Consider the following 23,089-nt stretch of genomic DNA (forward strand, 5'->3'; position numbering starts at 1 on the left):
TTTTTAAATATAATAAAAAATTGACGGAGAAGAAATTTATTTTATTTCACTCCATTTTAAAGACTTTGGAGATTGGAAAAATAAACAATTAAGAAAATTACATTCGGCTGTGACCGACTTGTTTATAAACGTATCGCTTAATACTAATCAACGGTATGCAAACTTTGCATGGTCTGTGAAGTTTCTTTCTCGGTGCTGAGAACGTTTTGATAAAACAATGAAAGAATTTTAATCTTTTATGATATTGAGTAGGCGTGATCGATTTTGTACAGGTGCTTCGGGGCCAGCCACAGAATATATCTTTGTATCTGTTGTGATTTATAAATAAGAAGCGAAAAGGCATTTTTTTTTTTTTATTTTTTAGTAGCGGAGGTTGTGGTGGTGTACTGTGGTCGTGTCCTTTGGCCGATTTGGCTCAATTTGAATACCAACTTGCATGCAAGAATTCCGAAACACCCAAATTTGAAGCTGATTGCGACAAGGAGAATGTTTACGACATATGGACAGATGGACAGATACGCGCAAATCGGTTTAGAATTTGACGCTGATCAAGAATATATTTACTTTGTAGGGAATATGTATACTTTATATACTGAGACTTTCTCGTAAGTACTGCAACACAAGTGGAGCTCTTATACTTCGCACAAAATAAATGTAGCTCTCATACTTCGCTGACGGGTATAAAAAGTCTTAATAAAGTTTCGAAAAATATTTCTTACTTTCTTGTCCATAGCGAAAACTTTTTGCTTAAACTACATCCGAAGAACATAATTAAATCGTAATTTTTTTTTTTTGAAAACTTTTCTTAATAACACTTTCTTTCTATTAAATTATTGTATTTAAACATTTATTAAATTAAATTTGAAAGAAACACTTACCGCTTCTTTTCTGCACCATATTATGACCGTAGAGACGACTTAAATCGATGGCAGCAACCTTGACGACCATTAGCATTAAAGCCAAACATAGCGGCCAAGTCAAACGCCACATAAACAGCGACATTTTGCTTTATGAGTGAACGCACACGCTCACTATATACCTTCGGGTTTTTCAACGAACACAAAATTAAAAATGAAATACTGATAACTTGTCAGAAGAAGGGAAAAAAAAGAAACAAAAAAAAAAAAAAAAAAAATAAGACTTCCAAAGAAAGGCAACGTCTGTTTGCGCCTTAACTTGACTACGGCTGGTGGGCTCGTCTTATTTTATATAACACAAATATATGCCAAAAACAAAGTGACTCTCATTAATTTTCCTTCCTTTGAAGTTTTTGTTTTTCTGTGTTTTCTCCGCTGGCCGTTCTAGTCGTTACTTTATATTACAAGTTTTTCTTTCGTTACGTCTGCTAGGCTCTTGTAATTTCTTTCCTACTCTCCTTATTAATGTGTTGCTGGTTTGTAATGAATTTTGGGTTCAAATTATATGGCTTTGAAGAAAATTTTCAAGTTAAATTATATACATAAAAATAATACAATAATTCACGAAATGTCTAAAGAAAGGTTGTTCTCGTTTAATTTTTACATGATTTTGAAACTGCAAAAGAAGAAGAAATATGTTTGTAAATGCTCTTCGATAAGGATGGATTCCGAAACTAAAGAAAAGTGTGAATTTCCTCTAATATTTTTAATTTATTTGATTACTATACCCTACACTACGACGTGGTGCGACGATACAATCCATATCTGTGCTTACTTGCAGCAAATTGGCTGAATCTTCTCGCTATCGTACCCATATAACACCCGTCGTACAAAGAAACCTTTTCTTCCCCTGCACGCCCGCTCCTGTAGGCTTGCTTTGCCAACAACAGATACCGGGTCAACTTTGGATAACGCCGCTCCGCAAATCTGCTTCTCGCAGACATATTTTCTTCATTCAAAATTTCGCTGTACATTCTGATTTTGACACCCTACACCACTTTTGCCACAAGTTTGTGCGCACGTCCGGAACGATTTGAAATGGACCCATCTTTTATTGTACCGGTTGGTACAGAAAGTGATTCTAATTGTTCGTCCGTCCGTCTGTACCACTTGTACACCTTTTTATAACGCCCCAATTTCGTTGTATTGTTATGTGCATAGCTATGTTAAGCGAAGCGGTGCAGAGTATTTAATGGTTGGCTGCAGTCCAATGCAATCGCGTTTTCTTGTTTTTCTTTTAAATATCGCTTCGATCAAAAAAGGTGTCATGGAGTTCGTCTTTAATACACAAGTATTTCGTAAGGTCAGTATTAGCTGAACATTGTATGCCCCTTCTCCGTCTCTTATCCGTTATAAATTACTTCTTGCTTCTTATTCGTTATCAGTTATACAGAATGCTGTCTCTTATGTGGCAGGTATCCTATTTTCTACTCTATGCTATTTCAGGACAAAAAAATTTTCTAATTCATTATGGTTATCTATCTGTCTATCAGTCCTTATGTCTATCTGTCATATTTGTCAAGATTGAAAAATCGAAAATTACACACACATGTGTTTCTATAGTGTCGTTCGCTTTGGAAAATGCCCCTAAGATATCTTCCCCTAAAATGCACTTTGAATGCTTGCAACATATTCTGCATTAATGTTATTTCAAGCGGAATTATTTGCACAAATTTCGTTATTTGTAAGGGTATACGTGGTGGGTGGGAGCTATGGAAAGCAAATGTAATTTCCTTTTTTTACTTTTCCTTTTTCCACTTAATCTGTGCAATGCTCTTGTAGTTTTTTGTAATTTTCAAAAAAAAACAAAGAACTTAAAAACAAATATCTCCGAGAAAAGTGCGGACATGTGTTTAGCAACACTTTAATAAAATAACTCTAGATTTTAACAGTATTTTTTATTTATTCATTTTTTTTTTTCTTTTTTCATTCATTGTCTCTTCAATTAGTCCTCGTTGCGTCTGTTCTTAGATAACTTGATTTTGTTAACCCCTTTGGGTGAAACTTTCAAAAGGTTATTTGTTCTGTTAGTTTGCTCTTCATTTCTCCTTGATTTATTTCAACTGAGGTGGTTCACTTATTGCGCTTATCTAGCAAAGCATTTATTCTTTATTTACGCGCTCTTAACGTAAAAATACTCCTCCTTGTTTACTGGCATCGTTACGCACCAAGTGTATGATGGCAAGCAAATGAAATCAAAATACTATAAAGATTAAATTATTTTTATGGTTATAACGAGTTGACGGAAAACAACAGAAGAATACTGATATTATTATCACATTTCATTTTCACCTTTCAGCAAAAATGCTAACTGCAGCTCGATTGCATGCCATTTTAGTATGGAAACGGATGCAAGCAATATAAGCACAACGTACACCATTATGCTGAACATTCAAGAATTTGTTAAGGAAAAATGAAGCCTTTTTTTTCAAAGTTGTCGTATAAGTAAAGCCCTGGAAATAATATTTATAATTATTATGGCCAGACCAAGGAAAGGATACATGCAGTTAAGGACAATGCTTACGTAACTTGAAAAGTACTTTAAAGCAGGCGGGTTATCCGAAACTAAGGGATTACGTGAATGTCATGAGAATAAGCGTAAGAAGGTATTCAAAAATCCGATATACTCTTGCCGATAGGCGACGCATCCGATCGGAAACGACTTTAAAGTCGTGCCTGTAATAAAACCTCTAAATGATTGGTAGGTATATATTCTACGAAATTTCTTGTTACATCAGATTTTATTTATTCATTTATTCCAACTTGCAAAGCTTTTAGAAGTCGTTGAACACATCCTGGGACCGAGCACACCGAACACAACGAGAAACCTTCTGCGAAGTACGCCTTAGGTTTGCGTAAAAGGATCAGTAGGAACTAAAAGGTTAAAAATTCATATTTTACCCTATACCCTATGTGGTACAAGGGTATATTAAGTTTATGCATATATATACAACACTCAGAAGAAGCCGATATAGACCTGTGTTTTATTACACCTATCTAAGCGTGTCTGTCTATCTGTCCGTGTTGTATTCTTGTGTTCAGTCTTCAGGTCGCAATGGTTGAGATAATTTGATGAAATCCATCGACCCGTTTGGCCCAAGGACAAAAGCTATTGAGTAACGCTTCGCTTACAACGCCTTATCTTGAAAAGTGCACGAATAAAGGTTTTAAGAAAAGCGGTGTAGGGCATTTAATGTTGAGCCATGGCCCACCATAATTTTTTTATGTAACGACTTGAAATAATCACAAAATTTAAATTTGCCCTCAAAAAATACTATGTTACTTGTAATCTCTTAAAAGAAGATCATTCTTCTTCTAAAAGGCAAAGGAAGTTTGACACTGTAATCGAATTTTAATGAATGTAAGCGTTTGAGCTTTAATTGCAAGCAAAGGCGAATAAAAACATTAGCTCTCTTGAAAGTCATTACTTATCTGCGGCAGGGAAAGTATAATTAAATTTTTTTCGTAAATTTAGTGACATTTTGTGCAAAACATGAAAATGTCGGAAAGCATTAGCCAACCGTGCGTAGAAAACATTAGCAAAGCAATTGTGAAGACAAACTAACATTTCATTGGAAAGAGAAGGGCGAAGTATTTAGTAACAGTCTATTATATAACCACAATATGTCTTGATGGGTAATAAGCAACTTGTCATTCTCAGTGAATACAGAGAAGCCACGTAACGATTCTTAATAACTACAAGAACATAAAAGCCTGTAAATGGTAAAAGGACAACGAATTTGTAAAATTCATTAGACTTATACACCAGCATACAATTACAAACGCACTTAAGTAAATAAACAAATTTTTATAAGCATACTTTCTGGCTGTAATGTATAATGTAAAAAGGGAAACCAACAATGATAACAGCAAAGACAGTGTACTAGGAAAATAATTTAGGCGGATGGTAACGAGAAGGAAGCGTTTTTATTTACGTTAATTTATTCGAGTAATCAACTCTTCCGTAATTTATGCGTAAGCTTAAGAAAACATAAATCAGAATATGAACAAAAGAAAGAAGAAAAACAAAAAGGTTTGAGGCTTAAAGTTAATTCAACTACAACATAAAAATGACTGATGTTTTCTTACTGTTCGGGAAAAGAAACCGAAGAAGATTACATTGTTACACTTATGGTAAAACTTATTGCAAATCTTTTCGGAAAATATAATTCCATAACTAGACGCATTTATTGTAAAAAGTTATCTTTGCAAGTGCAAACAAATTTCTTTCAAAAAGAAAAACATATTCTCAGTTATGCTGATCATTAAAAAACCTATTTTCGGTGTATGGGAGTTAAATTTTTGTTAAAGTAACACTTTAGGATTGCATCGAAGCTATAGCTTGAAAGCTATGAACAGCTTTTGACCGTATTGCAGCTCGTTTCCTGCATTCGCATGACAGCAATTATTCCACTACCGCAATTCGCAAATTTAAACAACAGCAGATCGTGTCGAACGCATTTTCAGTGAAAAAACAAAGGCAATTATCATAAGCATGCACCACCTTAACCCAAGTTTGTAGTCAATTTCTTTTTCCCTAATTAATTAATTCGTAATTAACTGAGCAAGAAATATCCTGAAAATCTTCAGGGCCCAGGACGATGAAATTAAAGCTTTACAAACTCTGAAAAGAGCAAGCCATCAAACGTTAGGCGGAAGAGGAATAATGCCTAAGGAAAGAGAATTAGTGCCTAATGAAAATTGTGATTTCTTCTAGTCTCGTTAATGAAAACCTTTTTGCACTCAGATTTCGTATAGTCCCTATGAACGCGCCTAGCTTGGGACGAATGGTCGTAATATCGCCATGAAAGGAAAATAATCTTTTTTTCAGAGACTTTTATTGATGTTATGTTGTGTTGTTATCTTTATTTTAATAAATAAAGCACACGCGTTGGTTTTTCTGCAAGGCTCGACCGGTAGTGGTGTGGAGCCTTTTAAACTCTAGCGCGTATATGTACTATATTGCGTATATCCAATTGAAAGAAAGTAAGTAGGGCACTAGAGCGCTTAAAGCACTACTTTTAAGCAGAACTGTACAGCACTGTATAAATTGTCACACTAAAGCGTACACAATATAATATCTTTGGATAGGTAGCTCTGTGAAAAAAAAACCTTCCCTAGGAAATTTTATGTTTCCTGAATTCAGTGAATAGTTCTGCTATATCCTTTTTAGAAATGAGCAAGGGATGCTTTATTTTATCTAAAGCCCAAATAACCAAAGCTAAATATCTATGGTGGCAATATATCGGATGTTCTACGCTACACTATTGTTTATCCCAACTAAATGAAGCCATCACTTAGTACTGCTACTAACAATAACTGATGTTATTACCGATCCCATGATAAGCCATAGAATTTCCTACTCTCCCCATTGCTATCTCAAACATTAACCCTTCCGATTAACACCGGTTTCAACAGATGACTTTCTTTTCCTTCGAACGATGGATCCACTCTTGTGCATCCAACTGTACGTTATTTTGTGGATAGCTCCAGAAGACAAGTTTTTCGTTCCGCATGGACTTCACACTCTTTCAATAAGAAGACAGAAATTGTGCCTAGCAAAACAGGCAATATTTGGAATAGTTAATATATGATCAGTTCTTTACAATAAAGTTTCGAATGTCGAAACGAAAACAGCAAAAGGCACTTAATATATATAAGAGAAATTTGAAGCTTTAATTAAAAAAATACTCTCGCAACTTCGTACATTAACTGTTTCCTCAAAAATTTGCCAAAATCCAAACTTCTTTAACCTTTCCCTTCACTTTGGATATATTCCTATGGCGAAAAGGGCAAAAACCTTTCAACGGAAAGTAGGACAAAAAGACGATTATCACAAATGACATATTTCTTTGCAGTTACACGCCCTGTTTCGGCATCGAAAAAATTAATAAAATAATTTTTATAGCAACAATAGAGGAAAACGTGAATTTTATTTGCTTCAGAGAAAACCTTGAATGCCTACAGCCGAGCATTCAACAAGCATTGAATTTAACTTCAATATATGTTTCTCGCCTGGCCACACGCAAATCACGACGATACCAACAAACCGCTATTAAGTTAGCTGAGGTATTAACAAAGCATAAAGACAGGCGGACAAAAAGGTCTTAAAGACCTTAACATATTGCAGTCGCTACGCCAGTGTTACGGATTACGGGGGGTGCAGGGTACAAGGTATAAAAACACTTTAACTCGTACTTTTGAAAGGTAGGATTACAACGTGCTAAAGCGTAATCTAGATCTATTCAGCCATCGCTGTCACTTGCACTGCTTTAACTACTTTGTACATAAATTTCATTTCAAAAAGATTGCGTTTAAGTTTATATTCAATTCGATTAGATAGGAAACCAATATCTAGGAAATCACACACTTTTCTGTTTGTTTAATATTTAATTAAAAAAAAAGAAAAAACAAATATTTTTATTTTTTGTTTTTTTTTTTTTTAATATTTTTTATGTTATTTTGTTGTGAGAACGAACTCTTATAACTATAACTATTCAAATGGTATTGCAATTGGATTGCATTGTCTGTTTTTCATTTGTTTTGCTTTCTTTTTTCTCTTTTATTCTCCAGAATATTTTTAAAATTTTTCTCTTACGCGAACGTTTGAAAGTTCAAAACTCAACTGAATCATCCTGAGCTTTTACGTTACTTAATATACAAATTTTTACGCAAAAGTTGTCTGGTTAAGCTATGTTTCTATGTTTTCTCACTCAAACGGCAAATAAGTGGTAGAAGTAATGCATTTATCTTTACGGTAGTAAGGATGAGTGGCTCGATGCTCTTTGACCTCATATTTTAGTTGCTTTTCCGATTAACTGAAAGCGATAGCGGGTAAGTTCGGATTACTTCGCTTCTTCATTACTTCAGGCAAACATTTAATTACTATTTTCTTAATATGTCTTATCTACCAGGGAATGTAAGAATTTAAAAAAATTATTAATACGCAAAAAAAAAACGGAGGAAAATTCCGTTTATTCTCTGAGACGCCCACGTCAGTTTTTGTTAAAGAACAACTACCCACACAATTTTAAAATTGACTTTGTCTCGGATTAAGTGAAAAAATAGTTTCCTCCGACGTTCGAAAAGAGCGCCTTTAAATAAATGCTTTATATTTCATAGGTAAAAGAGGAAAAGAGAAAGACTATGTTTCATTGATTTGTCTAGAAACTGCAGACGTGATTCTAGATAAATCCTCGCATTTTTACAATTAACTGCAGTGGCTTCCAACACATTTAGGAAACTTAAGCTTCGCCACGTGCACCTTTGAAGCCAATTATCTGGACAAATTATGTCAAGATGTTACTCTCGGACACGTATGGCGATAACAGGAGTAATTAAAATATTATCGTTTTTATATTCCACAGCGCTTGTGGTACAAAGGCTTATTAAGTTTGTGTGTGAACTTTTATTACATCGATCAAAACTGAGATTGTCTGTCTGTCTGTCCGTCTTGTCTCCCGTATTCAGCCTACAGGGCGTAATTTTTGGCACATTTTTGAATGAAATTTGGTATTATGGATTGTTGTGATCCAAGTTCGAACACTATTGAAAGCGCTTCGGATCGGGCCACTTTTTTAATCACTTTCCATAAAAGGCCTAATTTTAGAAGATCATTCTAAGAATAACTTTGGGTGGTGCGGGGTATATAATAGTGGGCAATGGCTCGCTATTACTGTAGTACTGTACTGTACTGTAGCGTGATACACTTGCTTGTTGTTTACTATTTAATATCAATATTATTCCCAGGCCATATATTTCCTGATTTCGATTTTAATTCGACATCCACTATGAGTCATTAGCTACAGGTGGACGACCGCAACAATAGATCAATCAATCCTTTGGATATCTTGCATTTTTTTATTGTAGGACGAATCACTTGGAAGATCTTACTCATTCGTACAATACCGTGACGGTCGGAGAAAAGTCAGGAAAGAGAAAGCCTCAGTGGGTGACTGAGCACTCACTATAACTACGACCAAAGTAAACTCTACCGCATTGAGAGTTGAAACCACGAACAGAGAACTGATAAAATTCCTATGCTTATCCACTCGGATACTCAAGTGGTGTTTCTTTATTAGAATCAAGAAATCAATCTGCAATCGCTGCAATTAATGTTAATTTTGCTACATTTTTATAACTCACAAACATAGTAACCTTTTTTTATTGACTAAATATCCATACATTTCCTTTTCCGTCATCAAATGTTCTTGCTTAACATATCCTATTTTAATTTCAAGCTCGATTTCACTCCAATTGTGAATTTGATTTGTTTTTCACGCACCGCTTGATGAAAGTCAAAATTCATATTTTGAATGCCCGGAATGAGTTAGTTTATCAATCACTTCAGTCCCCCTTTCCTTGCAATCGAAATCTATAAATTGTGCTGCTCATCGATTAACTTTTAATTGCCGGGAAATAGTACGGGCACATGGTTCCCCACTACTGCAGATATGAAGTGTAAGCCCTTAGACACAACAAAAACATAATCCTTTTAATTCAGGTATAGCGATCGTAAGGCAATGGTGTTTTGAAAAACCCAGCATGCGTACCAAGTACTCATCCTCAACTTGTTTGGAATAAAATTGAAAGCATTTCTTCTAAGAAGACACAAGATGTCTGGTTGGCAGAACAATGGAGGAATAGACAAAGGTGTAGCGTAATGAATGCAGTCAATAAGCAATGTGGACATTTTCAAGGAAAAATTTTTTGACATAAAGAGAGATTGCACTAAAGCTCGCATAGCATCAGGAAATTCTTTGATGTCTGCGTCAGGTGTTCAACAAGAGAAGAAGGTAAGAAGGTTTTGCATTTGTAATAATAGAATAGTGTGCGTGTGGGAGAAGGTAATAAATTGAATTTATAAATCAATTTTCATGCAAGAAGATAGAAGAGATGTTTACCTACATTACTGCCAATGCCATGCCATGTCATGCCATGCCATGCCGTCATCTATAAATGCCAATAATGCATGTTGCAATTTCTATATGATATAAAAATCGAAGGCGGTGCTAGCCGCATATAATCGAGCTTTACATGATGCAAATATATGTGTATTTACATACTCCACGATGGTTTGGCAAACTTCAAGTCGGCTTCAACACAACTTGTGATCTTTTATGGAAACATGTCGTTCTCTATATCACACGTCATTGTTACCCATGCCTCAACACTAAATGAAGGTGTTTTCCGTCATCCTTTTCGAGAAGTTATTTAAATACAATTTTTATAAATTTATGCACTTGCTTTAATGCTTCCTGATAGTTTACATTCCACGATTCAATATAATCGTCAGTTAAGAGTAAACGAGAAGCAAAAAAAGTCAAGTAAAATAGATAAGAAGGATAAAAATGAGAAAATAATACTTAAAGGTCGTAAAATGCAAATTTGTATTTCATTTAACGACAGAATGTATCTGTGCATTGTATCAAAACAGAAATCTTATGTTAAATGTACCATAAAAAGTAATGAACAATTTTCTGATAAACTTAAAACTACTACGGCTATGCCGTGTGTATATGTGTGTGTGTGTAAAATGGACTTTGGATTCATGCAAAACAGAATAAAAGGAGCAGTTTTGTAAAAAGGACTTTTTTAACATTCAAAGTTTCTTCAATTTTTATAAAAACTTCTCTAATGAGTTGTGAAACGAAACCTTCATTTTCTGTCGGCAGAATGTAACGAGAAGACAGAGGAAAAAGTTTAAAGAAATTCATCATATTACATCTATTAAATGTAGAAATTCAAAACACACACTGCCTTTTTAATAACACAGAAATTTGGCCAGTTGGATGAACCTATAGATATGGATATGGATATAAAGTATTTTTTTTTTTTATTTTATTTATCTAACGGACCACTGCTCAACATTAGATACCCTACCCTGTTCTGTACCGAAACACTGCCAATAGCTGGCGTCCTTGGGCCAAAATACGTCAGTGTACCAAATTCCATCAAAATATGTTATCGCCCGCATGTTGAACACAAGAAAACAACACAGACGGATAGACAGATGGAATGGATAAAACTTCCACCGAACATTATGATCCCAAGATATATATAGTTTTTCTTAAGCCTTCAGTTTGAAATTGTTCAAAATAGATCTGGAAAGAAGTATTTCAATTTTTTTAGCTCGTTCGAAAGTCATTTCTACATCCATTAGCGTGACATAGTTGAATGTAGCACCGCCTTTCTGAGGAGTCCATTCAAAGCAGTTCACGAAAGAAACTCTTTACTTTTCCTCCAGTAATTGAAAGACATTTTCATCCAGATTTATTTAATATTTAGAAGCATACCTAAGGCCGTCTAATGTAGGTGGAGCAGGCTTTCAAATTCAACTATAGGTTGATTTCTTAACAGGGCTTTGTTACGACGCGGAACACGGTTGGTAAGTGTCTTTGCTAATTAAACTCAAATTTATTTGCGCACACTTGGAAAAAAATGATATTAGTTTGGGGAAAAAGAAATCCATTATTTTTATATGAACTTCAGGACTTTATTTAACATGCTTCGGATTGTCCGATTTGGGTCAAATATGCACCGTTTTGTTGTATGATTTGTTGCCATTTTAAAGGTAACTTCAAAATGCCTCTCTCATAGAAGTCCTGGTCTCTATTTGCAAAAAACTCTACTAGTCGATTTTCACAATCCTCCTTAGATTCCAATTTTTTATCATTAAAGAAATTTTGCAATGCAAGAGAATTTGTTTTACTGCGAAATGTCACCTTTCCAACGAGCATAAATATGAAATTGTTTGATCGATGCTTTACGAGAAATCTATCAGTGCAGCCATCTACCGAAAAAATAATGGATTTCTTTTTCCCCAAACTAATATATTTACAAAAAGTCCTACTACGATATTGGTTTATTTGGCATAATAGGAAAGAAACTTCCTTTGATCTCTTAAAGTATAAAGATTGAAGAAGGCATTGGCATAAAATAGATAAAACTTAAAAGTATTTAAAAAATTAAAATCTTTAAAAATATCCGCTTTTTTTTTTGTCGCCTCTGGCAGCTCTGGCAAAATGTGCTGTGTGTTTGAAGTAATGATTTCTTCCTTCTTTCTTTCCATCTGCAGCAAAACGCGCAACATACCACGCACAGTTCTATGTTTTTCAATATGAGGAAGACGAAATTCCACTCAAGCTCTCATCATTAGCAATAAAAAGCTCATTGAAATCATCCGTAGTTTATATTAAATGAATGCACATACAATACATGAAATGAACGACCCCTCGCAAAGTATACGTTTGCTTATCATTTCACTCCGAGCTAAATTTTTATGGATTTTCAATATGTACGGACCTCCTGTTGCTTAAAAACTAACAGGTGGCAAGCATTTGAGAGTAAAATGTTGAATAAAAATTTTCACATACACATATGAAAATGAAAACAATATACGCATTGAAGCAAATCCAACAATAAAATGTAACATATTTTGGGGCTGTTGAAAAGGATTTTGCAATAATTAAGAAAATTTCGCACAATTGTTGAGAGTTTAATAACTTAATACCAGCCCTCAATTTTTTTGCGTCCGAATGTCTACTATGACTTGACGTCGATGCTACATAGCATGTAAGCGATGAAGTCAGTGTCGACGTGCATCAGCAGATCAAGCCACTGCAGTACATAAACTAGCTTATTTTTGCCCCATATACGTGATTACGTTTAACTAACATGGCTTTCTTTACATTAAGGTCAATACATGAACATAAACACATGCTTTCTATGTCATACATAGTTCCTCTGACTCGTTAGCATTTCGTTTGTTTTCTCCTATTCCCGTTACGTGTGTTTAAAGCGTGTGGGTGTACGGTTTTATACATTTAATACGCTGCCTTTTTTAATTTGTAACCTTTTCCGGGATACGGTTAACAAGTTTTTATCTTATTTTGGAATTTTTTCCTTTTTCACGTTAGTTCAAGCAAATGTCGCTTTACATGCGATAGGTTTGCGTTCGAGCGTCCAAAATTCACATCACAGGTTTTTTATTAGTGGTTGTCAACCATTTTTAGGAAGAAACGCACACAGGAAAGTCTTCCATTTTATTCAACCAAGACTCCTGCTTATTTAAAGATATGCAGTCCGTCGATATGTGGAAATCCTAGTAGAAATAAAAAAATTAAATTTGATAAATATTTCAGTCTTTTCGTGTTTCCAGTGATAAAAACGAATGTGTATTGTTCACCACTAATGACTAATAAAATTTAGAATATTCTGTAAATGAGTTAAACGCACACAGCCACAAAAAGCTGCAGGCAATCGTTTACATATCTACTTACACCTTACGCCTTAATGCACTCAAACCTGAATAATGAAGTCATACGCCGACTTAATTTTCCACGTCTTCCTTAAGCAATTCGTGGAGAATTTGAACAACAATTTAAAATAATGTTCCTTGTATCTGCGTAACCTTTTCTGCATTTGTGTAACACTTATTATTATCAAGTGTATGGATTTTGAAAGAATAGTCTTTTGACATTTCGCTCTCTATGCACAAGAAAGAAGGTACTCCAAACTACATCTTCTTCAGGTTTCTAGTAGCTGCAAAAACCCAAATACTGGAGAGTAACGGTTGGAATGTTTTATACACAGACGGCTCAAAGTCATATATTTCACGAAAGTGCTTCACCTTTCACAACTAAAGCTAGAGCTATCCTTTACGCTGCGAACCTTTCCCATAAAGACAAACTCAAAACCGTCATTGTTACTGACACTTTGTTTGCATTAAAAGCTAGACGGGATTCTTCGACTTCGAGATGGAGCACCATCAACAAATTAAGGAATATCATTACAACAGCCGGCGAAGAATTAAAATGCTTTGGGTACCAAGTCATATCGGTTTATTGGGAAATGGGCAGGCTGATCGAGTGGCGAAGTATGCTGCTTCTGCCAACCTCCAGTTATGGATGATGTCATGAAAAAGTTGGATCTTCAAAGATACATTAGAAAAAGGGTTAAAGAGAAAAATAGCAGCATCAGCAGCACTACTCTTCTACTAACCCTCAATTAATTACACCTTTATATCCAACAAATGTTGAGAAAATCAAGATCGAAAAATTCTCGAGACCTCGCCTTGGCCAGACAATTGCAACTCACCAATGGATCTTAAAGAAGTCTTCCTCGTCAATCTGCAATTGTGGACAAATTCTCACTATAAAGCACATTCTCTGAGACTGCTTTAACTTTTCTTTGGCTGGAAGTATTGCATTTGGAGCGACTAGCAGCTTAGTAGCAACTTGCTCTATAGAGGTACGCCTTTCTAAACACAATATGCAGGAGCAGTGCGTAAGTAAGATAACATATTCGAAGCCTAACACACGTATGCTCAATGAATATACCGTGTGAGAACAGTGATATGCTTGCCATGACTTATCTGAAGAATAAATTTACGTTACTACTTAAACAGCGCCAAGGGACAAATATATTACTTTCAATTTCCCGCTAATTCTTTTCTATTCCAATTTAAAGTGATTAACAAGTAAAAACTGTGCAGTGGCACTTGATAAACCATTCAATATCCCACATCAGCGAACAGTTATGTGGAGAGTGGTCGAAAAAGTCGACCGATCCCGAATATTTTCAATATAATTCTCGTCCTTGGGTTAATGCGATAAAGGGACAAGATAGACTGAAAGACTGGCTGCAAGACAAAAAGCAGATTTGTTTTAAGCCCTCCTGGCTGTGAAATACGTTCGCACAAATTTAATGTACCTTTATACCACAAGTGCTGTAGCGTATGAAAAATATACTTTTTGAGATCGCTTTTAATATTCTAGACAAACTTCTGCAACCGCAATCCGGCAGATGAAAAATACCTCGTATCTGTTAATGCAATTTGTCGGTACATTTTTCCAAACAACTAAGCTTTATTAGTATTTATAACAGAGAAAGACATGAAACAGCAACAACGAAAAAGCAATTAACATTTTTAACTTTTATCCATATACCTTGATTAAAATTACATATGTAGATGTGTCTTTGAAATTTTCTCCACAGCTATTGATTCTCTTCTCTACGCAAAAGAATCGTCATGAGTTTAATTATAATGTATTTTCGCCAAAGTTTAGTTAACTTTTAAAAGTACTTTTCCTTCATATTTGAGTCGCGAACAAAAAAAACAAAAATATTGTAAAAATAGTTTGACACTTGAAAGATTTTGCGTTCATTAAAAATATTTGAAGAATACATTAGGGGATGCGGGAAGCGCGTGGATGTGTCTTTCGCATCTTATAGGTGATATACATTTTTCAACTTCTCCGCACACTCTGCATACTTTTTCAGAAACCTCTTTACCCGCTGAGTAAGAAAGCTTGCATATGCATGACCTTACATCCGTTTCTTCAATTACTAGTAAAAAAAATAATAAACAAAATATATTTAATTAGGAAACAAGCTATGAGAGCATATTAACAAACACGAAAGACAGAAGATATGCTCCCTGAATTGTTATAATTTTAGTGGGACATTGTATTAAGACGACAACGGCTTTCAATATTTATTTAATCGTATATTCATAAGAAATTCAAGTCAATTACACAAACAACGGGACCCATGGATGGTGCAACTTACCACCTTAAACGTCGATGGTGATACCAGTTTAGGCGTTTCAATCCTCCTTTCAATCCATCGTCTCGATTGCTTCGCTCGAACTTGTACCCTCATATAAGGAAGTTTCAGAATCCGATGTCTCCTTCACTGCAATTATTAGAACGTTTTGATGGAACTCCTTTGAGAACTTTTACCATGACAACTAACACTTGGCGATATTTCCTGCAATGTATTCTTCACAACGTTACTGTCGGGCGTTTATATTGAAGGTTCGGGTCACCCAGGATAACTTTTCGTTTTGCATTCAAAACTTTAAAGATTTATAATAAATATGGGCTTTTTGACCTAAACTTTCCTTAACATTTAGCAAAATATTTGACAAATCCACCAATGTCTCCTTTCGACGCGGCATTCTATAAACATCTGTAGAATGTTTATAAATCAATGGGTGGTATAGGAATTCGAAGTAAAAACGTCTGTAGAATGTTTATAAATCAATGGGTGGTATAGGAAATTACCAAATACTTATTTCTTCTTCTTTTGAATTTTGTTAATTTCGACTTTACTGACCAAACGACGAGAAATAATGAATGTTTTTAACAGAGTTTCTCTGACAAATTGCTGTGTTTGGTGCAGTATATATATAACATAACTAACAATATGACATGTTATACGTAGCAAGATCAAAGCGCGTCGATGCTTTCTTGTTGTTTCACTCATTTTTGCGAATTTAATAGAATCTTTTCATATACTAAGTACGTAGCGTACTGTTTGAATACTACAAATGACCTTTGACCTTCATTATCTGACGATACATAAGATTTCAAACAGATACCGGTCTCAATTTTCGTAAACTTACGATTTCACGTAAGAAAACGTCCGCGATTAAGTTATAAAGTTTTTATATGCTGGGTAGTCCCAGCCAAGATTCGTTCCAAATAGATATTCCGCATTCATTGGAAATTTCCAACACCTAGTGCTCTCTTAAATTTTTTTATTCCACAAAATGAAGTTTAACGGCTTTTATTTGATCAAGCTTCGCCAGAGATGCCGGACTCTGCAGCTAACTACTCACCAATGGCAAAATGCCTGGCAATACCGTCCCCATTGCACAGCTGATATGTTTTTTTTTTTCTTGATATTGTAAAACATTAAAAACGAATAAAAATGCGATATAAGGAAGAAATAAGTATTTTCCAACGTTTTGATAAATTAAACAGCTGTGCAAACTGTACTAATAATTGAAAACCGGAAAAATCAATATATATTTTAATTAAAAATTACTATAAAACCGTGAAACTTGTAAAGATAACGTGGTAGCAATAGCTTTTTTGAACCGAGTTAAAGGTAAATAAAAATGAATGGTGTTGTGTCTGAGGGAGTTGCTGAACAGAGTGATTCGCAACCCAGCCATTCCGTTATGGCAGAGCCTTTGCATATACAACGTTTGGAACAGGTATTAGATATGCGACCGTTTATGGTTTATGCTCGTGAAATAATGGGGCGGCCATTAAGCAGCGACGAAGAAGAAGAACTAGAATCCGTTGCTGAAGATTCCGATGATGAATATGTTGAACCAAAATTTAAGAAAATTAGTAATAAGAAGAAGAAAAAACTGACTAAATTAGGCACAAAGGAAGGTAAGTGTTTTAGTTTATTATGGTGAAGTGGGAAATTAAGAGAAAACCTCACGCACACTATCTTTCAGAGCGTCAGGCGGTTAAAATGCAGCTGTACAATTTCAATGATTTAACTGCCGACCGTGAATGGTTATACGATGTCTTGCTGAGTGATACTGATACCGATACAGAAATCAGTGATGAAGATGAATACGTCAGAGAGATGATAAAGGCTCATGTTCGTCAACAAAAGATGAGAGAGAACTTTTACAAAAAACCTACGGTGAGCGAGTTTTGAAGAAAACTCATTTTCCTTTTACAAATCGTTTGTTTCTTAGAATACTCAATATGCTTATTATGGAGCTGGATTTCTATCTAACCATGACATGTACCCCGAGCATCAGCAGTCTATCGTTGGCGTTCGTAAACGCCGTAGACGTGGGAAAAAAGAGAAACCGATGAAATTACCTCCCTTATCCAAACCTGTTAACAAAGAGCCAAAAGCACGTAAACCTCGCAAACAAAAGCATAAGCCTCTAATGGATGAACCAGAGCCGGGAGAGGTGGACCCCGAAGATCTAAAGCATTATGCTTATGCTGATACAACGGCTAATGATGAAGACGATGATGTAGACGTGCAATCAGATGATTTAGCTGATTCTGCAATGGTTTTGGACTCTCACGGTTTGCAATCGGGTGCTCTGACTTACCAACCCAGTAGAGGTCGTAGACGAAAAAGTCAGCAGGGTGTCTTACGCACACCCGAAGTAATGGCAGCACGTCGTAAACGCGTATGGCAGCTAATGGCTAAAAAAGAATTAGGCCGCTGTCAGCGTGCGAAGCTCAACAATCATAAAGAAATGGTACAAAATTGTAAACGGGTAGCCACTATGTGTATGAAAGTTGTGCGGCAGCGCGCTATGCACTCGCAAAAGGTTATGAAAGAGACAGTTTGGCGTGCTAAGCGCATGTCGCGGGAAATGCTAGCCTACTGGAAACGTTACGAACGTGTAGAGCGAGACACACGCAGGCGCATGGAAAAAGAAGCCGAAGAGCAACGAAAAATGGATGTGGAACTTATTGAAGCTAAGCGTCAACAAAGAAAATTAAATTTTCTTATTACCCAAACAGAGTTATATGCTCATTTCATGTCTCGTAAACTTGGTCAGGGATCAGAAGCCGAACAATTACGAATCCTCAATCAATTAGACGAGGAAGCAAATCCTCGTTTAGCGGCTTATGATGACTACGATGCCGAGAAAATGAAGCTATTAGCTCAGCAACATGCTGAAGAAGCATTTGCTAATGACCGGCACAAAACAAAACAATTTGATACGTCTGCCGTTTTAAAAAATAAAAAGGATGATATCGTAATAAAAGAAGAAGATAAACCAGAGTCATTGTTACCACAAAACAAGATAGACTTGCCGCAACCTTCCATATTTCAAGGGACCTTGAAAACATATCAAATTAAAGGTTAGAAAGTTTTAAACAAAAGAAATACTTTAAGAATACTTTGTAGAATTTCGAATATTTATATTCCATAGGTATGACTTGGTTGGCTAATCTTTATGATCAAGGAATTAGCGGTATTTTGGCTGATGAAATGGGTTTGGGCAAAACAGTGCAGTCTATAGCTTTTCTGTGTCATATAGCAGAATGTTACGGTGTATGGGGTCCTTTCTTAGTCATTTCTCCAGCTTCTACTTTACATAATTGGCAACAGGAAATGCAACGCTTCGTACCCGACTTCAATGTAGTTCCGTATTGGGGTTCCCCGAATGAACGTAAAATTTTGCGACAATTTTGGGAACAAAAAGACCTGCACACTCGAGAGGCGAGCTTTCATGTAGTGATCACTTCTTACCAACTAATAGTATCCGATTATAAGTATTTTAATCGCATCAACTGGCAGTATATGGTGTTGGATGAAGCTCAAGCCATCAAAAGTGCCACTTCAATGCGTTGGAAGTTATTGCTAGGTTTCAACTGCCGTAACCGTTTATTGCTCAGCGGGACTCCCATCCAAAATAGCATGGCTGAGCTATGGGCACTGTTGCATTTCATAATGCCCACACTCTTTGATTCCCACGATGAATTTAATGAATGGTTTTCCAAAGATATAGAATCGCATGCTGAAAACAAAACAGGAATCGATGAGAAACAAATCTCAAGACTACATATGATTTTAAAGCCCTTCATGTTACGACGCATTAAAAAGGATGTGGAGAATGAATTGTCTGATAAAATTGAAATAATGGTTTACTGCCCACTAACCATACGCCAAAAATTGCTCTATATGGCTTTAAAACAAAAGATACGCATCGAAGACTTATTGAATTTAGCCCGTGGTGGTCATCATGGTAGTGGCGCTAGTACAGACGGTCACGTAGATCGTAATTTCACTTCAAATTTAATGAATTTAGTAATGCAATTTCGTAAGGTATGCAATCATCCGGAACTATTTGAAAGACGTGATGTTAAAAGTCCTTTTGCGGTCAAATGCCAGGAATATGTTATACCTCGCTTAGTATACGATGAAATTTTGCTGTACAGAGCCATACCCAGCAAACGGCATTTATTATATAATCGGTAAGCGATGTTTATTAGCTCAAAAAAATCCATTTATATCATATCAAATATTTGCAGGTTTTCGATTTTTAAAGCTGATTATTTGCATCATTCCTTATTTAAAGAGCCTCAGACAAAAACTGCAGCAAAATCTTATCAGTCTCAACACTGTTATAAACGCTATATAGATTTAAATGTTTGCGATGGAGGATGTTTCAGTTTTACTCGTTTATGTGATTTGTCGCCCAATGATATCGAAGATGTTACTATAAATGGTTTAGTAACTTGGTAAGTCGAAAACTTTGGGTATTTCCTACACGTTTGCTCTGCTCAGGTTTAAGCAGCCATAGGCATCAAATTATCTTAAAACTGCCATCTTTTCAAGGGACTTGGAAAACCAATTCTATTTATTAAGAGTAATAAGAGTGTTGTCTTCGACAGCATTTCAGTAAAATGCGTTGTTTTAAAAAACCTTATCGTCCCAAAAGGGTTAAGAATATATAAAGTTATTTTACGTAATGTCTAAAAGGTAAAAAAAAATCCCAAAATATTACTTTATTTTGTAGTGAATTTAAGCAAATAAATATTTTTTAGCCAGCTGTAGTAAATGCTCTTGCCCATCATGTTTATCATTTTTCTATTTAGGTTTTTGTGTGAGGCCCAACAAATCAAAATTTGTTTATCATATAATATTAAAGACGAAACATGTATATTTTCTTTTTTATAGCTTTCAGCACTATATTAAGAAACTGGCCTTCTATGAGCTGTTAGCTAAACGTAGACAATGGTGGTCTGATTACTACAATCCGATGAGGTTCCAATTATTGGAGCCCACCTTAGAAAACGTTCTAAATACGAACTTTTTACCACCGGGCAGTAACTTGAAAAAATTTCTATTTACCGCTGTGGTAAGATAAAATGAATTATTAGCTGAAGAGACTTCGACAATATAATTGCTTTTATTATCTTTATAGACGTGCCAGGAAAGTACTGTGTATGCTTTTGGGGATTTTCGTACACAAAATATTCCAGAAACCATTGAACATCGCGTTATACGCAGCAAATATAAACAAAATGTTGAGGAGGCGGAGATAAAGAACGAAATGTTAGATGAAACTGAATCAGAATTAATAATGCAAACTGGTGGTGCTGGCTCGAAAAATAAATTAACTAAAGAAGCGTTACGTTTGTTGCCAGAATTTCATCATAAAAAGCATGTCCCTCGTTATTATCAATGCGAGCCCTTGGAAATGCCAAAATTCTTATATGCTCTAAATCAAAGAGTGCAAGCTTACAAAAGACAGTTGTAGTAAGTTTTTCTTAATCTTTTTATTTAAAAAGACTTTGATCTTATATAATGCGTGCTTACAGCTGTGAAAGTCGTGCGGCTGCTTGGTCACAAATACGTCACGAACATTGTGAAAATCGTGAAGGTCTTGAATTAGTGGAAAATGGTTTAAAATTATCTGCGCCTGCTTTCGGTTGGTCTTCGATCATTATCCCTGACAAGGAAACGTTAATATCCGATGCCGGCAAATTGTCTGTCTTGGACAGTCTCTTGACCCGTCTAAAGGCTGAAGGTCATCGCGTTTTGATTTATTCCCAAATGACTAAAATGATTGACCTATTGGAGGTTTGTTTTATTAGTTCCCCAATTTTTATACCCACCACTATAAGACGAGGGTATACTCACTTCGTTTTTTTTTTTTTTCATAAGATGTGTAACAACCAAAAGGAAGCTTCAGAGACCATGTAAGGTATATATATTCGCGATCAACGTGAAATTCTGACTTGATATAGCCATGTCCGTCCGTCTTATGGTCTGCGCATCTGCATGTTCGTGTGGTGTTTGCTATTGTACCCTCCTGCTCGCAAAGACGAAGATATCGTCTTAAAATTTGGTAGAAAGACTGGAAGTTTTTGTACGTCGGCTAATATTGAAAATGGGCTAAATTGATCAGAACAGAAGCCCGCAGTGGAGCATAAACTGACCGCAACTCCGTTGTTCCTAACAAAAACTTGTGGGTTTTTGCTCGTTACTCGGACATTATTAAAGTTAGAAGGCTGCAATTTTTCACATTTACTTTACGAAGCACTACACTTTGCGTGCAAAAATCCGTCATGCCCACACAAAGTTATAAGTGAGAAATTTTCCTTTTTTCACTTTTTTGAGGTTTTACGACTTTTTTTATCATCAGGCAAACAAGACAGAATGTTTGCAATTGTTTTGTATATTCCCCAAGTGAAGATATATTACCTATCTAAATATAGGCTGATTCTAAAATGAATACGGTAAACACTGCGATCGGGTGAACAAATTTTTTTCGTAATAATGCCAGCGAGCACTTGGAAAGTAGAATGCGAAAAGAATAGTGGTGGACATGCGAGATTTGGCCATCGCCGAATATAACTTCCCTAATTATTTTCTTATAGTTTACGTGAAAATGTATTTTCAGGAATATATGTGGCATCGAAAACATCGCTACATGCGTCTGGATGGTTCTAGTAAAATATCAGCCCGTCGTGACATGGTTGCTGATTTTCAGTCACGACAAGATATTTTTGTATTCTTATTGTCCACACGTGCTGGTGGCCTGGGTATAAATTTGACTGCTGCTGACACGGTAAGTTTTGTAGGAAAATTGTTAAAATGTAATGTTTCAGTAACTTAAGAGGAGCTCCGGAAATTACTATATTGAGTAAAAAGTTGAAACAAAAAATGTAAAGCGACAACGCGATTGAAAATGTGCAGTTTGTTCCCTTTACTTAAACTTTTTTAGGATTGTCCGTAAGCAGAAATTTCATGTTTTTTTATATCAAGTTCTAAGTCCGCTTGCTTGTGCAATTCTAAAAAAGGCTCTCTTCTATCAGAATTTGGATTGGTAATTTTTTACATCCTTAATGTGAAAGTTTTACAGTAAATATATATCGACAGTGTCTGCAGGATGCTAAACATACTAAGTTGCGTACTAACAAGCCGCATGATGGATATCTCTACACTGTAGCAAAATTTAACAAAAGGATACACAAACTCAGAGTCCCGGAAAACTTTCAAAGAAAACGCCACTATTTAGCCAACATTGGTTCTGCGTAGATTTTAGCTTTAAATTTCCATTATATTTTCAAGATATAAACATAACTAAAATCTGTACGCTGAATGTTGTGCTGTCACAATTACCTAACGAAGTCTTCCCGGAAACATTTCATGTATCAAAAATAGGTTGGCAAAGTTCTTTAACTGAAGTATTGGGGGCATCGATATTTTTAAGAAAATTATTCAAATTGTTTTCAATTAACGACACATACCCACTTCAGTAAATGGATTAACATCGTTAAAGCTCCCTTTAAATATGCTGCCATCTACTGTAACAGTGAATTTATAATTTACGCCCTACTTTGTTGAGAAAACTGTGAAAAGCATAAAAAATCAAA

The 23,089-nt window shown here is 35.4% G+C and overlaps 2 protein-coding genes across 2 annotated transcripts in view; one reads left to right on the forward strand and one right to left on the reverse strand.

The window, feature by feature from the left end:
• Positions 1–1,002, reverse strand: part of LOC119639391 (IDLSRF-like peptide) — a 38,498-nt gene extending 37,496 nt beyond the window's left edge. The window contains exon 1 of the mRNA XM_038036728.1: positions 879–1,002. Within this exon, the coding sequence (XP_037892656.1) occupies positions 879–1,002 (124 nt within the window). The remainder of the gene's footprint in view (positions 1–878) is intronic.
• A 15,602-nt stretch (positions 1,003–16,604) lies between these two features.
• LOC119639094 (chromatin-remodeling ATPase INO80) overlaps positions 16,605–23,089 on the forward strand; it is a 48,824-nt gene continuing 42,339 nt past the window's right edge. Inside the window, exons 1-9 of the mRNA XM_038036290.1 lie at positions 16,605–17,107; positions 17,176–17,369; positions 17,425–18,562; positions 18,634–19,678; positions 19,736–19,945; positions 20,385–20,565; positions 20,632–20,966; positions 21,029–21,290; positions 22,114–22,281. Of these exons, the coding sequence (XP_037892218.1) occupies positions 16,825–17,107; positions 17,176–17,369; positions 17,425–18,562; positions 18,634–19,678; positions 19,736–19,945; positions 20,385–20,565; positions 20,632–20,966; positions 21,029–21,290; positions 22,114–22,281 (3,816 nt within the window). The 5' untranslated portion in view covers positions 16,605–16,824. The remainder of the gene's footprint in view (positions 17,108–17,175; positions 17,370–17,424; positions 18,563–18,633; positions 19,679–19,735; positions 19,946–20,384; positions 20,566–20,631; positions 20,967–21,028; positions 21,291–22,113; positions 22,282–23,089) is intronic.

This window comes from Glossina fuscipes, unplaced genomic scaffold, assembly GCF_014805625.2.
Source record: "Glossina fuscipes isolate IAEA_lab_2018 unplaced genomic scaffold, Yale_Gfus_2 112, whole genome shotgun sequence".
Taxonomy (NCBI): Eukaryota; Metazoa; Arthropoda; class Insecta; order Diptera; family Glossinidae; genus Glossina; species Glossina fuscipes.